Source organism: Haemaphysalis longicornis, unplaced genomic scaffold (genome assembly GCF_048455015.1).
Source record: "Haemaphysalis longicornis isolate Haplotype H1 unplaced genomic scaffold, Haemaphysalis longicornis Haplotype H1 scaffold_3, whole genome shotgun sequence".
Classification (NCBI taxonomy): Eukaryota; Metazoa; Arthropoda; class Arachnida; order Ixodida; family Ixodidae; genus Haemaphysalis; species Haemaphysalis longicornis.
The window spans coordinates 211274345-211290771 of NW_027526335.1; the positions used below are offsets into that span (position 1 = coordinate 211274345).

The window sequence follows — 16427 nt, forward strand, 5'->3', positions numbered from 1 at the left end:
CGGAGTCGGAGGCGCTCGTAGGTTTTAAGGATTCCAGCGTGAGCACATTGCGCATCGGTGTGAAACGTGGTACAAATGTCCTTGCGCAAGTGGCGAGGAATCACGAGTAGCCATTTTCGACCTTCGGGGAAGTAGTTCCGGCGATATAGGAGCTGGTCACGAATAGTGCAGTGGGCAGCTTGACGGCGCAGTGATCGAGGCACAGGAGCTGCCCGTGAGTGCGACAAATATTCAAGGATCGAAGAAACCCAAGGGTCTTTGCGCTGCTCAGCAACCATGTCCATCATGGCCAGAGAGGTCAGGCTGTGGTCTGCTGCGAACAAGCTATCTATATCCGACGCAAGCGGGGATCGAGAAAGAGCGTCGACGTCGGTATGCTTCCGTCCAGATCGGTACACAACATGGATATCGTACTCTTGAAGGCGGAGTGAACAGCGGCCAAGACGGCCGGCGGGATCCTTCAGCGACGATAACCAGCACAGAGCATGGTGGTCCGTTACGACGTCGAAAGGGTGACCGTACAGGTAAGGACGAAATTTGCTGATTGCCCATACAATAGCCAAACATTCTTTCTCTGTTACGGAGTAGTTGACTTCGGCCTTCGTGAGTGTACTGCTCGCGTAACTCACCACGTATTCGTCAAATCCGTCCTTTCGTTGAGCGAGTACAGCACCTAAGCCAACACCACTGGCATCAGTGTGGATCTCAGTGGGCGCATTCGGGTCAAAGTGCCGCAGTATCGGTGGTGACGTAAGGACCCGACGTAACGTTAAGAAAGCGCTCTCACACTCGGGGGACCATTCGGAAATGTCTCTACTTCCGCCGAGAAGTTGTGTGAGAGGCGCAGTGATGGAGGCAAAGTTTCGTACAAAGCGGCGGAAGTACGAACAGAGGCCGATGAAGCTTCGCAGGTCCTCCAGCGTTGTTGGCTTCGGAAACTCCGACACAGCACGAAGTTTTCCCGGGTCCGGGAGGACACCGTCTTTCGAGACAACGTGTCCTAAAATAGTGAGTTTTCGAGCAGCGAAGCGGCACTTCTTAAGGTTCAGCTGCAGACCAGCGGAGGCACGGCATGTTAGCACTTGTTCGAGGCGTGTGAGATGGGTTGCAAAATCATGCGAAAACACGACAACGTCGTCTAAATAGCAGAGACACGTTTTCCATTTCAAGCCCCGCAGTACGTTGTCCATCATTCGTTCGAATGTGGCCGGCGCATTACATAGTCCGAACGGCATGACGTTGAACTCGTAAAGGCCATCGGGTGTCGTAAAAGCCGTCTTTGAACGATCAGCGTCGGCCATGGGCACTTGCCAGTAGCCGGATTTCAAGTCTAATGACGAGAAAAACTCGGCTCCCTGCAGGCAGTCGAGCGCGTCGTCTATGCGAGGCAGCGGGTAAACGTCCTTGCGCGTGATTGTGTTCAGGCGGCGATAATCCACACAGAATCGAATAAAGCCGTCCTTTTTTTTAACGAGAACCACAGGAGAAGCCCAAGGACTCACGGATGGTCGAATGACGTTGCGTTTCAGCATGTCCGTGACTTGGTCATCAATGACACGCCGTTCGGTGGAGGACACGCGATAGGGTCGCTGTCGCAACGGTACGTGCGTGCCAGTGTCGATCTCATGACACACAGTCGACGTGCGGCCCAAAGCGGTGTCGTAGCAGTCGAAGGATGAAGTGAAGCGGTGTAGAAGAGCAAGTAGCTCGTCACGTTCGGCCGAAGGAAGGTCGTCGTCAATGGCGCTTCTAAAAAGGGTGTCATCAGGTGGAGACTGAAGACCAAGTGCGGTGATGTCAACGAGCGTCAATTCCTCAAATACACTGACAAGTAGACCGGGATTCACTTCTTCTACAACGCCAAGGCATTCGCCGGAACGACGTCGGGTTTGAAATAAGCATTGTGCCTGCACCGGTTGCAATATCAAGAACGGCGAACGGCAGCGACAACCCTTTGCGAGCACAAATCAGACCGGATGGCTCGAAGACGACGGTGGCGTCAGAAATACTGTTGCACGACAACGGCACAAGCGCAGATGAGCCAGGAGGAATGTGCGTGTCGTCATTGACACGCAACTTGGCGGTTGTCTCGTCCTGCGGGTTTTCTACCTCCGGAAACAGCTCAACTTCGGCGCGATCACAGTCAATGATGGCGTGGTGGCGCGACAAAAAGTCCCATCCGAGAATCACGCTGTGAGAGCACGCCGACAAAACGATGAGCTCGACTACATATATAACCCCTTGAATTGTGACCCGAGCAGTGCATGCGGCCAGCGGCTTTAACGGTTGCGCACTAGCGGTTCGGAGAGTAAAACCACCTATAGGTGTCGTCACTTTTCGTAGCATTCGGCAAAGTTTCGCGTCAATAACAGACACCGCAGCTCCAGTGTCAATAAGCGCCAGGGTAGCAACACCATCAACACACACTTCGATTACATTGGACGGCGAACAATGAGGACTTAGGCATTTCGACGTTGACGCAGTTTGTGCATCCGAAACTGTGGCGTCTAGTTTTCCGAGTCATCGTTGGTAGTACGACGGCGCATCGGAGAGAGTGAGCGGCGTCGTGGGGAAAGCGAATGACGGCTGACGAAGTCGCGGTTATCAGACGGAGCAGTCGTCGGCAGCCGGGTCGGAGCGTGCTCCATGGGCGGTGTTGGCGTATAGGGTAAGGGCCACGATGCGTTGCGCCCACCCGTCATGCCACGACGGCAGTAGCGTGCAACATGTCCAGCAATCCCACACGAATAGCAGATAGGGCGGTTATCCACCGTGCGCCAAGGATTCGCGAATGTAGACACTGGATGCGGGGCGACATGCATGGACCGGACGCGTTGAACCCCGGCAGTGGCATGACTCCCAGGGCTTGCAGCAGGCGCAAAGAAGGGTCCCGGCATAGTTCCAGTCTAAGGTTGTGCCACGGTCTCCGCATAGGTGAAAGGCCTATGTGGCACTGGGTCGACGAAGGTCAAAGGGGCTGGCATCGTAGGTTGCGGCGTTATGTCGGCGTATACCACTGGAGCTACCGCGGAATTGGGCGGTCGAGTGCTTGGTAGTGCGTCAGCGACTTGTTGTTGTATAACGCTCCTGAGGGTTGGGGCCAAATTCGACTGAGGTGGCTTCGCTACGTCGCTAACGAGAGACAGCTGACGAGCCACCTCTTCGCGAACAAACTGCTGAATTTGGGCGAAGAGAACACCCCTATCCTCAGCTGCCAAGCTGCAAAGGGAATGGTCCTGTTCCACGGGCTTACGAGTGAGAGCCTGCTCTCTGCGAAGTTCATCGAACTCTTGGCAAGCGTTTATGACGTCAGCAACCGTCCGAAGGTTTTTCGCGAGCAACATCTGGAAGGCATCGTCGGCTATGCCTTTAAGAATGTGCTTGATTTTGCCCTCTTCGGTCATAGCGTTGTTTGCCCGCTTACACAAGTCAAGGATGTCCTCGATGTAAGAGGTAAAGGTCTCATTCATGCGCTGAGCGCGTTCGCGCAAACTCTGTTCAGCGCGCAGTTTCCGAACAGCGGGGCGCCCGAAGACCTTGGTAAATTCGGTCTTGAAGTCCGACCATGTGCGTAGATCAGCCCCGTGGTTCTTATACCAGGTCTCTGCGACACCGGTGAAGGGGAGACTGACGTTGTTCTGTTTGAGTTTATCGTCCGAATTGTTATGGGTGCTCACTCGTTCGAAGGTGGTGAGCCAATCCTCAGCATCCTGGTCATCAGTGCCGTTGAAGAAGGGGGGATCCCGCGAACGGACCGGGCCAGGGCAGATGATAGGTGCCACAGGAGGTGTGGACTCGTGGTGGCCTCCCTGAGACATCCTCGAGGGAAGTGTCCGGTTGTCCAGCTCCAGGATAGATAAATGGGGACCCGAGCAGCACCGCAACCTCCACCAAAAATTGTAAAGGAGATAGTCGGCGTTCCGGTAGAAGGCTGGGCTCGTTTATTCACGAACGAGGCGTCGACGCAGACGGGGTGAGCCGAAACGACCAGCTTTACGCGAGACAGACGGTGAACGAGCGCGTCCTCTTCCTCGAGCGGCATCCGGCGCAGCATGTCCACGTAGGGGGATTTGCCCGTTGTGGCTGATGCTCATCACAGTTCTCATGGGCGCAACATGCTTACTACAATATATATATATATATATATATATATATATATATATATATATATATATATATATATATATATATCTGGGGACGAGGGACTCCGTAGGTATACCCATCAAAAATGGAGTCCTTAATTCCAGTGCTATTCGGCTCCTTGCAAGTGGTTTGTAGGGCTGAATTTGCCTTTGGGGATACAGTGATGAAGAAATAGAAGTCCAGAAAAATCCGCCGTCATCGCAAGCGTAAATCGAACCCATGACCTCCGCCCAAGGCGTGCGGTGCGCTACCAACTGTGCTATCCCGGCGACAAATTTTCCCTCGTCTTCAACGGGGACCTATATTTAGAGAGTTTCAGAGACTGGTGAACTAGTTGCGCCCCTCTACTCCACGTCTCCGGCGGTGGTTGAGGACGGGCACTAGTTTACCGGTGTGTTCTTACAAGTGTGTGTGCTTTAAGGAATCCCTCACCCCGTATATTTCTGTTCTACAAAATTGCATATCGAGGGTTGCGGCTGCAGCATTTCGGAAATGCCATTGGCTTACTCCGACTTGCGGCCACGTTTCACGTGGCTGCCGCTGGGAACACGAAAGACGCTATACGAAAGACGCGGTAAGTAACGGCTGTAATATAGAGCTTTAGCATTGCAGCTACCGGAGTCTCACGCTAGGACAGCGGGTTACCGGGACCCGACTTCGCAGGAGCGCGCGGGGAGGACGAGGAGGTTGTCCCTCTGTGGAGTGAATGAGCGGTCCTGGCGACGGCCGGCCCCCGGAACTAATCCACCCTAATGGAACGAATGTGCACAGTGGCTAAGGCGTTGCGCTGCTGAGCACGGGGTCGCGGGTTCGATTCCCGGCCGCGGCGGCCGCTTTTCTGATGGAGGCGAAAAGCAAAAACGCCCGTGTGTACGAGATTTCGGCGCACGTTAAAGAGCCCCAGGTGGTCAAAATTAATCCGGAGCCCTCCACTACGGCGCGCCTCATCGCCTGCGTTGCGTCGGCGCGTTAACCCCTACAATCAATCAATCAATCAACGAATGTGCACTTCCCAGTCGGGCCCCTCCACCCGCCGCTGTAGCGTTACCGGACGGTACCCGTTATGCTAAAAGTCTGTAATGACTCACTTACTATAGTTGCTCACTGACACCGGCTATAGTTACTTGTTAGTGACTAGGCACCGGATTTTAGGCAACTGTCTCTTTTGTTCCTTTTGCTCCTGTCACCACGCGTTGATAAACGTGAATTAGAGATTAGGGATGGATTCCACGGTGGTTTTATAGTGTCTATGCATGCCTACCTTGGCGTTTGTGTCTAAATTTCTATGAGAGTCTATAAAGGTGTATCTTCAAGTTCGGCGCCTATGTGAATACTGTTTAGCCACAAGGTTCCCTTCCGAGTGCAGTGTCATATCGTTATTCCTGTTACAAGACAACTGCTATGAACTCTATTGGGTTCAGTCTATCATCTAGTCCAAACTGCTTCTGGGAAGCAACAGTTAGCAGGGCGAAATAAGAAGCGCTCTCAGTGAGACGAGGAAGAATATTAAATTTAAAAATCTGCAGATGGTGGCACTTCGCAATTGTTTCCAAAGTTTTCACAGTGATTCTTATAGCCTACGTTCCACGTGCTCTGCAATCAAATTTTTTCAAACATTTGCCGTCATTTTGTCGTTTCTTAAACGATAGCGAAATTGAATTTTATTTTCAACACAACAGTTGAGCATCAAACATGCCGACGTTAGCAGATCATCCTACATTGAAGAGCCAATGGTGATATTACTGCGTAGCTTCGTTTCGTTACGACTTAAAATTTACACGGCGATGGGCTACAAAATATTCTTTTGCATCGAAAGATTGTTCGGCTCCTACATGCATTTTAAAAAATGTTCTTTGAATGTTCGGAAGTGTATTTGGCAGTGATGGCGGGTCTTGACTGAACAATTCGGATATCAGTGTATATGCGAACATTACCTCTGTTGTACCTAACAGTCCTCAGGTAAGAAGATGTCAATACCTTAATAGACTCTGTTACGTCATCTCTCTTAAGTTTAATACTTCTGTCCGTTTTGTCGTGTCTTAATGTAGTTGTGCCAGGCAGACATAAAGAAGCGCATTTTTAGTCAAATTTCCCAGCTTTCAAGTATTCTTTGTTTTTATGCCTGCTTCGCTATACAACAAGCTTCTGGAAGAAAAATAACAAATGTCTGCAAACGAGCAGCTGAATTTTCGAGTTACAACATGAATTCCATAAGGGCTTTTCTACCACTACTCAGGTTGTTAAAACCACACATGCAATCACACAAGCTTTAGATTCGTCCAACCAAATAGACTTAGTTTTCCTTCACTTTAGCAAAGCCTTTGATCGCGTCTCCCATAATAACCTTCTTACTAAGATTTCTACTCTGGGACTTTCAGTGTTAAAAATAAGGCAAAATAAATCATATTTAACGCACAGAACAGTTTGTAGAAGTACAGTGCTGCGAATCCAAAAGACTTTCTGTTACATCTGATGTTCCACAAGGCAAGGTGTTTGTACCCACGCTTTTTAAAATATACATCAAAGACACAACATCCGCTATCCATCGGAGAGTTTCTATGAAGTTACTTGCAGATGACTGCCTTATTTTCAAAGAAATAACGGCCCACCGACGACCAAATACTGTTAAAGAGCACTTTCAAAGGAATTAGGGGCGCGCTACCTCGGGTAAGAGTGTCAATGCCGAGAAAATTGTTCTATTTCGTGCAACCAACAAAAAGCAGCCACTCCACATTTCTTGTTTTTTTTTTGCGAATGGTGCACCAGTAATTGAAAAAAGCCACTTCAAGTACCTTGCAATAACTTTCACCCATACCCTGTCTCGGTTTGAGCATATAGAAAACATCTGCGCATACGCCACGTGGAACCTAGGCTTTTTACACATTAACTGAAAACTTCACCAACTCATGTAAGTTACTGGCCTGCAAGATAATATTTCCCGCTGCGGTCGCTCAGTGGCTAAGGCGTTACGCTGCTGAGCGCGAGGTTGCGGGTTCGATTCCCGCTGCGGCGGCTGCTTTTCTGATGGAGGCGAAAAGCAAAAACGGCCGTGTGTACGAGATTTCGGCGCACGTTAAAGATCCCCAGGTGGTCAAAATTAATCCGGAGCTCTCCACTACGGCGCGCCTCATCGTCTCAGTTGCGTCGGCGCGTTGAACCCTACAATCAAATCAAATACTTCCCAAACTTGAATGCGCTTTGGTTGTGTGAGACCCCTTTCATAAAAAAGATAAGTAACGACTATAAACGGTACAAAGATGCACTATACAGTTCATTTTTCACAAATATAGACCACTGGCTCACCAACTTTTGTAATGCTGGAAAATAACACCTCGTCCCTATAGAACAGAGACGAAAAGTTGCCCGCCTGAAGTAGTTGTTTTCTCTTTATATCGCTCCTAAAAGATAAATGCACCGGTATACATTCAGCTATTCCAATCTCACCCCACAAGAGATCGGCACACGCACAAAATATTCCATATCTAGGGCACACAAATATATGCGAGTATTTATTTTTCCGATGGCAAGTAACGGGGTGGAATTCTTAACCCTAAGCTGTGTTTCCATCAAACGCTTGAAGTGATTTTAGCGTGTCATGTTGTATGTGCTGTGATTTTGTTTGTTACCCGCCGTGATGGCTCAGTGGCTAAGGCGTAGCGCTAATGAGCACGAGTTCACGGGTTCGATTCCCGGCCGCGGCGGCCGCTTTTCTGGTGGAGGCGAAAAGCAAAAACGCCCGTGTGTACGAGATTTCGGCGCACGTTAAAGATCCCCAGGTGGTCAAAATTATTCCGGAGCCCTCCACTACCAACGTTACTAGATTATTAGAACCTAACGTTACTAGATTAGATTATATTATAAGAACAACGTTACTAGATTACTAGAACATAACCTATCTAGTAACGTTGTCCACTAGTTACGTTGTCCACTACGGCGCGCCTCATCGCCTGCGCTGCGTCGGCGCGTTAAAACCCTACAATCAATCGATTTTGTTTGGTTTGTTATGCCCTATTGTTTATTATTGTCAGTGTGCATTAGAATGCTACATTTGCTTCGTACTGGCCTGAAGGTAGTGCTAAGTCATGTTTAAGGTCTTCCTTAGAGCTCTGTACAATTCAACAATTCAATTTCTTTTATTTTGTGTACGCGTGTTGCCATTAAAATTTGCCATGATCGCGTGTGTTTGCCACAATAACTTTTGTGCCTCACCTGTTTGGTCATTTCAAGACTGCAGTAGGGTCTAAATTTAAAAAAAGTAATTATGCAATGCCCTAGCAAGCCACAGTGCCCACTGAACATGAATGTGAGCACTGAGTGTTAAAGAACCGAGGCGAGGACCGCGGGACGTGAGTGATTCTTTTTAATGGCGGATGGAACTGAACAATGATGGTGATACTAGGCAGCAGTTGCCAGTGGCCACCTCTTCGTCCTTTGAAATATTTCAAACATCCTCCCGGCCACGCGATTTGCACAGGAAGATGCTGAACATGACGGGAAGAGTGAACCGTGTCTAGCGGTCATCTCGCATAGCTTTCTTCGATGTACCCATCAGTCCAAGTTCAAAATCATTACACAGTCCGTAGCCCAAATCGATGTCACGTCCGTGGTAGCCGCACCGGGTTAGTCCATGCTTTCGTTTCCACCGATGTTTCCTGCGTCTGTGAAATCTGTGTATCACGGAATCTGAACAGGTTAATCGACTATTTTGGACTGTCGTTTGTCCTGGATGACGACCTTGCAGTATTCGCACAAACGTCATGCCGCATGGGCGTCGGGTTGACTGTCGGGTCCTAGAGAAATTCAGGTACCGGACGAGTATCTTGAGGTGTATACAGGTCCTTCTACGTGGGACTTTGTCTTGCCTTTTTGTTTTCCCTATCACTCTGTACTTGATCATGCGTTTCCGTTGAGCGTTATTTGTTCTACCTCTACATGCTTGTCGTAGGGTCATCCAGCTTCGCCGTCGTCGTTTTGGCATCGGGGTTATCAAATCTTCACGATGTGCCGTAGTCAATAAAATCCCTTTTGAAGTCGTGTTTCCGGGAGCGCAACATATATTTGAACGCTCGAAGGGTGAGCCTGAAACTGGGTCAATGTGTCGATGTTTCTGCAGTGTTCTTTGGTTCCTCTTTGGTGTTCCCTGAAGTCGCTCGTTGTACGCTGAGCACTTTTTATTCTCTTCAAAATCTTGCGCAGAAGACGACGTCTCTTTAGGTACCTCCACTGCGGTGCCGTCGCTTTTATCACTCGTTACACTCATTGGAGGTAATGAAGCCGGTTCATCGTTTGCAGCGTCAACTGTGGAAAAAGTTCTGGTCGGTTCGTCTGGACGAGCATCAGGAGCGGCTGCCTGCACTTCGTCAGTTGAGGCATTATGTTCGTCTTTGAAGGTACCTGTTCGTTCGGTGACCTGGGGCTCCTGATGATCGTGTTTCGAATGTGCCGCCAAATCGCTGTTTCTGTTAGGACGGCCACTGCTCTTCAGTGCTGACTCTTTGTTCTTTATGGTGCGGTTGTCTTTTTCGGAGGCTATTGCTAAAGTGTCAATTCTAGGGTAGTTTTGTAACTCCGGGAACAATCGCTCCATTCTAAATTTTGTCAGCAGGATTGAATCTTCGAATTCTAATGATGCTTCACATTCTTTCTCTAAATCGTCCAGATCGACAAGCTCTTCAATTTCACCGTCCAGTTTCTTTAGGATTTCATATTTTTCTAATAAAGTTTTTTTCAGGGACATTAGCTCACCGATTGATGATGTCTCGTCAGTCATGCGGGATTTAATGTCATCGATCAGTGCTTTGACGTCCTGTCGGATTAGGCTTCTTGTTTGGCAAAGGCCTTGCAGGTCCATTCTCGACGTCGTTAATGTCTAGGTGGTCGTCGAGAAGGATCACGCTCGGTTGAATATTCAAGCCGTTGTCGTTGATGTCGAAGCCGTTGTCGTTGTCTTTCAGTTGTCTACGCGAGGCGTCCGCGGAGAATCGGTAAATCGTTGAGAGCGTGGGGTCCGCTGCCGGTCTGGCGCGTCCTCAAGTCCTTGTGTTTTCTCCGCGGGCGCTTTCGGTCAATGGTCAGGAGCAGCAGTGTAGTCCCATCGTTGCGGTCACTCACGTCATCGTTGTGGGGCGGTCCGCACTGAGGTTTTCAACTGTGTTATCCTTGGATCCTGGTCACGGCACCATTTTGTTGAAGAACCGCGGCGAGGACCGCGGGACGTGAGTGATTCTTTTTAATGGCGGATGGAACTGAACAATGATGGTGATACTAGGCAGCAGTTGCCAGTGGCCACCTCTTCGTCCTTTGAAATATTTTCAACACTGAGCTTGTTGCAACAAACCAGTGGATCGCCATTACTCCAGCAGTTTTATCGGACAATCGAACGGCTACGTTCAACTGTTGGCGCCTTTGTGCCATCATAATAACATTATTAGTTTCCCTGTTGTAGACGCAGGTCGCGCGCGTCTTTGTTTAAAATATTTTCATTTATCTAAACAATTATGGTGCCTATGTTTGCGACGTTGGAGTCTCATAACGTTGTTTTTGCCTGCCGATTTATGGATCCTAGAAAGAACTTTTTAAAAGCCTAAAAATCCGGCCTGTGCTAATGACACTTCCTGGACAGGGGACAGCGTTTGGGTTCTAGTAACACTGTAACATACTGTAATTTACACTTACTGTAATTTACTGTAATACTGTAATTTACAAGCGGCGGTAGTTGGCGCTGGTACTCCAAGGCTGCAGAACGGTAGCCCAAAGGCAGATGGGGTATTAAAGAACGCAATCAAATTTCTTTCGCATCAAACCAGTTAATGGCTCTTTTTTTTTCAGATTATTTACTTCCTACAGTCTTACCTCCTATGAAAAGTACTTTTTTAGAAAACTTTTGAATGAATACAAAATATGCATTAGGAAACTATGTATTTACTAACTTTAGTGGCAGATATCGAAATTACGGCAGAAAAACGTAACAGCGCAATACCTGCATAAAGAAGGACATTTTATAGCATTTAGGTTGTCGCCACCCAAAAACTTTCCAGTATGTTTTATGTACAACGAAATTTTTTATTGATTGATAGGGAGGGCGCCGCAACAGTTGCAAATTCCTAGGATCCCCAAAATATCGAGGATCGTCCGACCGACTGGATATTTTTCCTTTTAAGCGCGTTCGTCAAGAACCGGTTTTGGCGTCGTACGCTAGTCGTATGGGCGTCACGACGTGCGACTGGCAAGCCAGATGCAATCGTACGATCGTTGCGACCGTCGTGCGGCCGCAGCCAATGGGAACCCGAAGGTGTCGTCATGATGACGTCACTGTGGAGGCTTCTTTCAAAGCCTTGAGGAGGCGCTATGGGCAGTTTCAAGTATTTTGCGAGGAGCAAAATACTTGAAATCGCCGAAAATAGGTTACCGCTGCTTGAAATCATGGGTTATCTCCGCCGACGCCGCCGACCCGTGCGCTCTCCAACGACAATAGGTTACCGGTAAAGAGCGCTAAGGCTCGTGGGTACATTGTTTTCTCCCGCAGAGTCCCGGCGCTTCCTGATCGAAAGCTCTTCTGCCTCCTGTAAGCCGGCGGCTTTCAAGCGCCTGTGTGCTTGTTCATGTTTCCACCAAAAAAAAAACGATCATGCATCGGAAATTCAATAAATAACAACGATTGACCATACTAGGGGTTTCTCTGAAAGGTAAGCACCCTGTGACAAATAAACAATACGCAAACACGCCCGGGAAAGCCACCGGCGCACGGGAGGCAGCAGAGCTTTCGAACCGGAATTGGCGGGAGCAGACGACATACCGGTGAGCATTTGCGCTTTTTACCGGTCACCTATTCAGACACCCGGTAGACACATGTTGCCAACGGTACCAACTGCACCGACGAACAGAATCTTCGGTGCTGTATCTCCCCACACGGCTTTGCTGAACATATAAAATGCAATTTAACGTAATAGCCTTATTCATTTTTACGGGTTTTTTTTCCTTGCACATATCTAAATCAGCCGGGGTGCCCTAAACAGGGATCCAACGATGGAGCGAGAACAGTGGGCCGAGCTGATTGATTTATTGTGGGGGTTTAACGCGCCGACGCTACGCAGGCGATAAGGCACGCCGTGCTGGAGGGCTCCGGATTAATTTTGTGCACCTGGGAATCTTTTCGTGCGCCGAAATCTCGTACACACGGGCGTTTTCGCCTTTCGCGTCCATCACAAAAGCGGTCGCCGTGGTCTGAAATCGAACCCGCACCCTTGGGCTCAGCAGCACAACGCTATAGCCACTGAACCGCCGCGGCGGATCAGTGGGCAGAGCGACACCGACGGCGCATCGCTCCCACGCATCGAACCATGTGTTTCAACTTCACGCGTACGACTCGTCGTGGCCGCCATATTTCCGACCAGTAGTGCAGCACATCCAATGGCTCGGTCGTGCAGTTGTCTCGCCTTTTACTCCAACCATTCCGGAATCGTTTCCCTAACCATTCCCGGAGCCAGTTCGGAACGGTTTCTTCGATTCTCTCCGGTTCGGGTTTAGTTCCAAAATGGCAGAAAATATACGGGTTCGGTTCCGGTCGCGGGCGAAAATTCGTTTTCGGTTACGGTTTTCAGTTTGTTTCCGGTCTTCGGTTCGGTTCCGGTTGAGGTTCGACACCCTGCAGTTCAACAGAAACCTCAACAGCAGGTCAACTGGTCAAACTATAGCCTTAGCCTTCACATTACGCTCCAAGCCGCGCCGTAATTTTTCCTGCACGCAATCAAACCATTGCTCGAAAAACAACGTTCGAACTGAACCACGCCTATTGCCCATCCCGGATATTTGGAAATCGTAAAATATTTGGAATCCAAGTATACGCCATAACACGTAAGGACAGTTGCGCAGGTGTTTTAAAACCCGGAGAAAGTAATCCCCATGTGTAGAAAAACTGAAGCGGGAAAACGACCCCTAGTAAATATTGACATAGACAGTGGTTAATAAAGCCCCAAGGTTAGCAGAACAATGTTAATCAACCACAAACAGCTGTGCCATCGCTAAAAAAAGCAGGTGAAAGAACATTTTATTTTTTTGCGACAGCTTACACCAACTTAAAACAGCCGATAGACAAGCGTGCAAAGTGAACTGAAATAATGGAGTGGTTCGAACACAGGGCACGTTCTATGACCACTTCGTCCATAAAGCATGGTCAGTAGCGGGATCTCACGAAAACCCAACTTTTTTTTTCAATGAGCACCTAGCTCAAGTCAATAAGGCTCCGCTTGCAAATGCCCTCAGTGTAAAAAGGAAGAGTACTTGGTGAAAGTTTGGACGGAAAAGTGCGCGATTAAGGTAGAACAAATAACGAACAGTAATATTCTCCGCATTAATCAGAGGCTGACCTGGAGATCTCTGAAAAATGAGCATCGTTTTAAGTTTTTGCAGGTCGTGTAAGTAACTATATCATAGAAGGAGGAAAAGAAATTTGTAAGCAATTTGAAGCTCTCAGATCACTTATAATTCGAATAGTCCCCATGGAAACCTATTTGTCTGCTCGAGCGTAAATAGGTACGGGGAGTAAACAAATGAGTACTGCTGCCACAAATACTTTTACTGAGCACAACTTTCTATCCATTGTAAGCCATCGTGCCCATATTAAAGAAAGGTTGAGTTCCCCTGCTGTCGCTATGATTTTCTCGGGTATATTGAGCGGCCCCCGCTATTCAGTGCACATCTCTCTGTTAAGACTACTTGATTTGGACATGAGTACCCTTCTTAACGTGGCCTTGCTAAAACCCCCATTTCTTAAAGCTAAGCATAGCGCACACATTTGAGTACCACTCAGCCATCCACTCACAAAGATACATGCAGTCTATATATACCATCTAAAGATATATGCCGTCCAGAGTGCACCTTATCGAAAAGGCATTTACCTATGCCGGGGCTCAAAGTGCCGGGACCGTGGCACTGACTTCTCGAGTGACGTGTTTATCACGCAGCCTGTGCTACAAAACTAGCATACACCGTTTTCTTCCTCTGTCCTTGTCGTCCATCCCCCCATCGCTTGCATCGACTCTGCAAGCACTTTCTATTTATTGCAGACCATAATAGCCTGTTGGGACGCGTCGCTCGGCAGAGCTTCGCAAGTGAACAACTCGCGTCCCAAACAACAACTGAACTTTTATTATCATCCTTCGTCTCGAAGATAACTTTCTCGTGCGGGCGCATGCGCTCTCTGCACCGCACACAGAAGCGCCGCTTTGCGTCGCCACAGTACTCCCCCCCTAGTGAGTGCGCGCACAACGGTCGCACTCGGACGACCCACTGCGGTTCATAAGTTCATGCGCACCGGGGGTCTCGTCCACCGTCCACTCCGCGTGAACCGTTTGAGGATTTGTTGGGGCTGCGCTACGTGGTCTGCCGGGGGTGCCTGCGAAGATGGAGCTCGAGGTGGTGCAGGTGCTTCGCTGTCGGAGTCCACGTGTGCTGGTTTTACGCGGTCTAGAGAAACCACGTCGTGACGACCACCTCTGTCGATTGTAATGTGCTTGTCTGCCCGTCGCAGCACCTTGAAAGGCCCGTCGTACGGGGGCCGGAGTGGACGCTGTACGGCGTCGTGCCTCACAAACACGTGAGAGCAGGAGGAGAGCTCCCGGTCCACGTAGACTGGCCGGGCTGCGGGCGGACGCGGAGGAACAGCGCGTAGCTTGCTCATGATGTCTCGCAGTCGCACGGCGTAGTCCGCGTTCGCGTACACGTTCTCGTCCTTACTGGTAGCGAAAAACTCCCCTGGGAGGCGAAGCGTTGTTCCGTACACCAGTTCAGCAGAGCAGCATCCAATATCTGCTTTCAGAGCCGTCCTAACGCCCAACAGAACAAACGGCAGTGCCTCTACCCAACTGTGACTCGCAGTAGCCGTCAGGCTCGTCTTCAGATGACGATGGAACCTTTCCACTATACCGTTGCTTATCGGATGGTAGGCAGTTGTTCTGATGCGGGAAGTACCCAAGAGCCGGGTGACGCTTGCGAATAGGGCGGACTCAAACTGTGTTCCGCGATCCGTAGTCACGGTTGCCGGCACTCCGAAGCGGGCCACCCAGTGGAAGATAAATGCGCGAGCGACGGTATCAGCAGTCATGTCTGGAATGGGCACGACCTCCGGCCATCGCGTGAAGCGATCGATGCAGGTTAGCAAGTAGCTTTGCCCCTGACACAACGGCAGTGGTCCCACAATGTCAACATGCACATGGGCAAATCGACAGTCCGGCAGAGGGAAGGATCCCAAGGGGGTCACAGTATGTCGCTGAACTTTGGAGCGCTGGCATGCGAGGCACTCTCGTGTCCAGTGTCGGACATCCCGGTTTATTCCTGGCCACACGAACCTCGCTGTGCATAGCCGTTGCGTGGCTCGAATCCCGGGATGCGCCAGGCTGTGCAGCAAGTCAAAAATGCTGCGACGGAGGTTCGAGGGGACGAACGGTCGGGCCCTGCCTGTAGACATGTCGCAGCATACGGATCCTGTGGGTTCTGCCAACCATTGCAGCTTCAAGGCGCTGGTTGAAGACGTCAGTAGACGCTTCAATTCTCCATCACTGCGTTGAGCCGTCGTAAGTGTGGTGAAGTCCACGCCGCTCGGCAGGCTGATGGCATTCACTGGACCGCGCGAAAGAGCGTCGGCAGCAGCATTATCCGTGCCACTAACATGGCGTATATCTGTCGTGAATTCTGCGATGTACGACATTTGGCGGAGCTCCCGTGCCACGTGCGCACCAGAATCGGAGTTCGCGCGCAATGCGTAGGTGAGTGGCTTGTGATCCGTGAGCACAAAAAATTCTTGTCCTTCCACATAATGCCGGAAATGCCGGATAGCCGCGTATATGGCCAGGAGCTCCCTACCAAAGGTGCTGTACCTTCGTTCGGACGGGCTCAGTTTTCTGGAGAAGAAGGAAATTGGTCGCCACACTCCGCTCACCCTCTGCTGCAACACGGCTCCAATCGCTGCATCGGAGGCGTCCACCATGACGCATTGAGGAACACCAGGCTGCGGGTACGTGAGCATGGTAGCATTTGCGAGAGCTTCCTTAATCATCCGGAATGCTTGTGTGGATTGGTCGTTCCACTGAATGGCAGTTGCCTTAGATCCAGATGCCGCAAGTAGGCTGTGGAGAGGGTGAAGGATGTTGGCGCATTTCGGGATAAACCTACGGTAGAAATTCACGAGTCCCAGGAACTCTCGAAGCTGGCGGAGGTTTTTCGGCTGTGGAAACTGCCGTACTGCTTCCACCTTGTCCTTCTGGGGCTGTACTCCGGCACTTGAAATG

General features: G+C 49.8%; 1 protein-coding gene across 1 annotated transcript; it reads right to left on the reverse strand.

Moving 5' to 3' along the window:
• Positions 1–14437: 14437 nt before the first annotated feature.
• On the reverse strand, positions 14438–16165 carry LOC144175679 (uncharacterized). The gene is made up of 3 exons (XM_077704721.1): positions 16079–16165; positions 15489–15597; positions 14438–14895 (listed from the first exon to the last, which is right to left on the reverse strand). Exons 1-3 carry the CDS (start codon positions 16163–16165, stop codon positions 14438–14440), a joined length of 654 nt encoding a protein of 217 aa, XP_077560847.1.
• Positions 16166–16427: the final 262 nt, after the last annotated feature.

What these genes read in the sequence shown, in the direction of transcription:
- LOC144175679 (XM_077704721.1), bottom strand. Translation starts at nt 16,165, where the DNA reads ATGCTCACGTACCCGCAGCCTGGTGTTCCTCAATGCGTCATGGTGGAC. An exon ending in GAGCCGTGTTGCAGCAGAGG is followed by an intron (nt 15,598 to 16,078) that starts GTGAGCGGAGTG and finishes ACATGTCTACAG; the next exon opens with GCAGGGCCCGACCGTTCGTC. An exon ending in CAACGGCTATGCACAGCGAG is followed by an intron (nt 14,896 to 15,488) that starts GTTCGTGTGGCC and finishes TTCGCCTCCCAG; the next exon opens with GGGAGTTTTTCGCTACCAGT.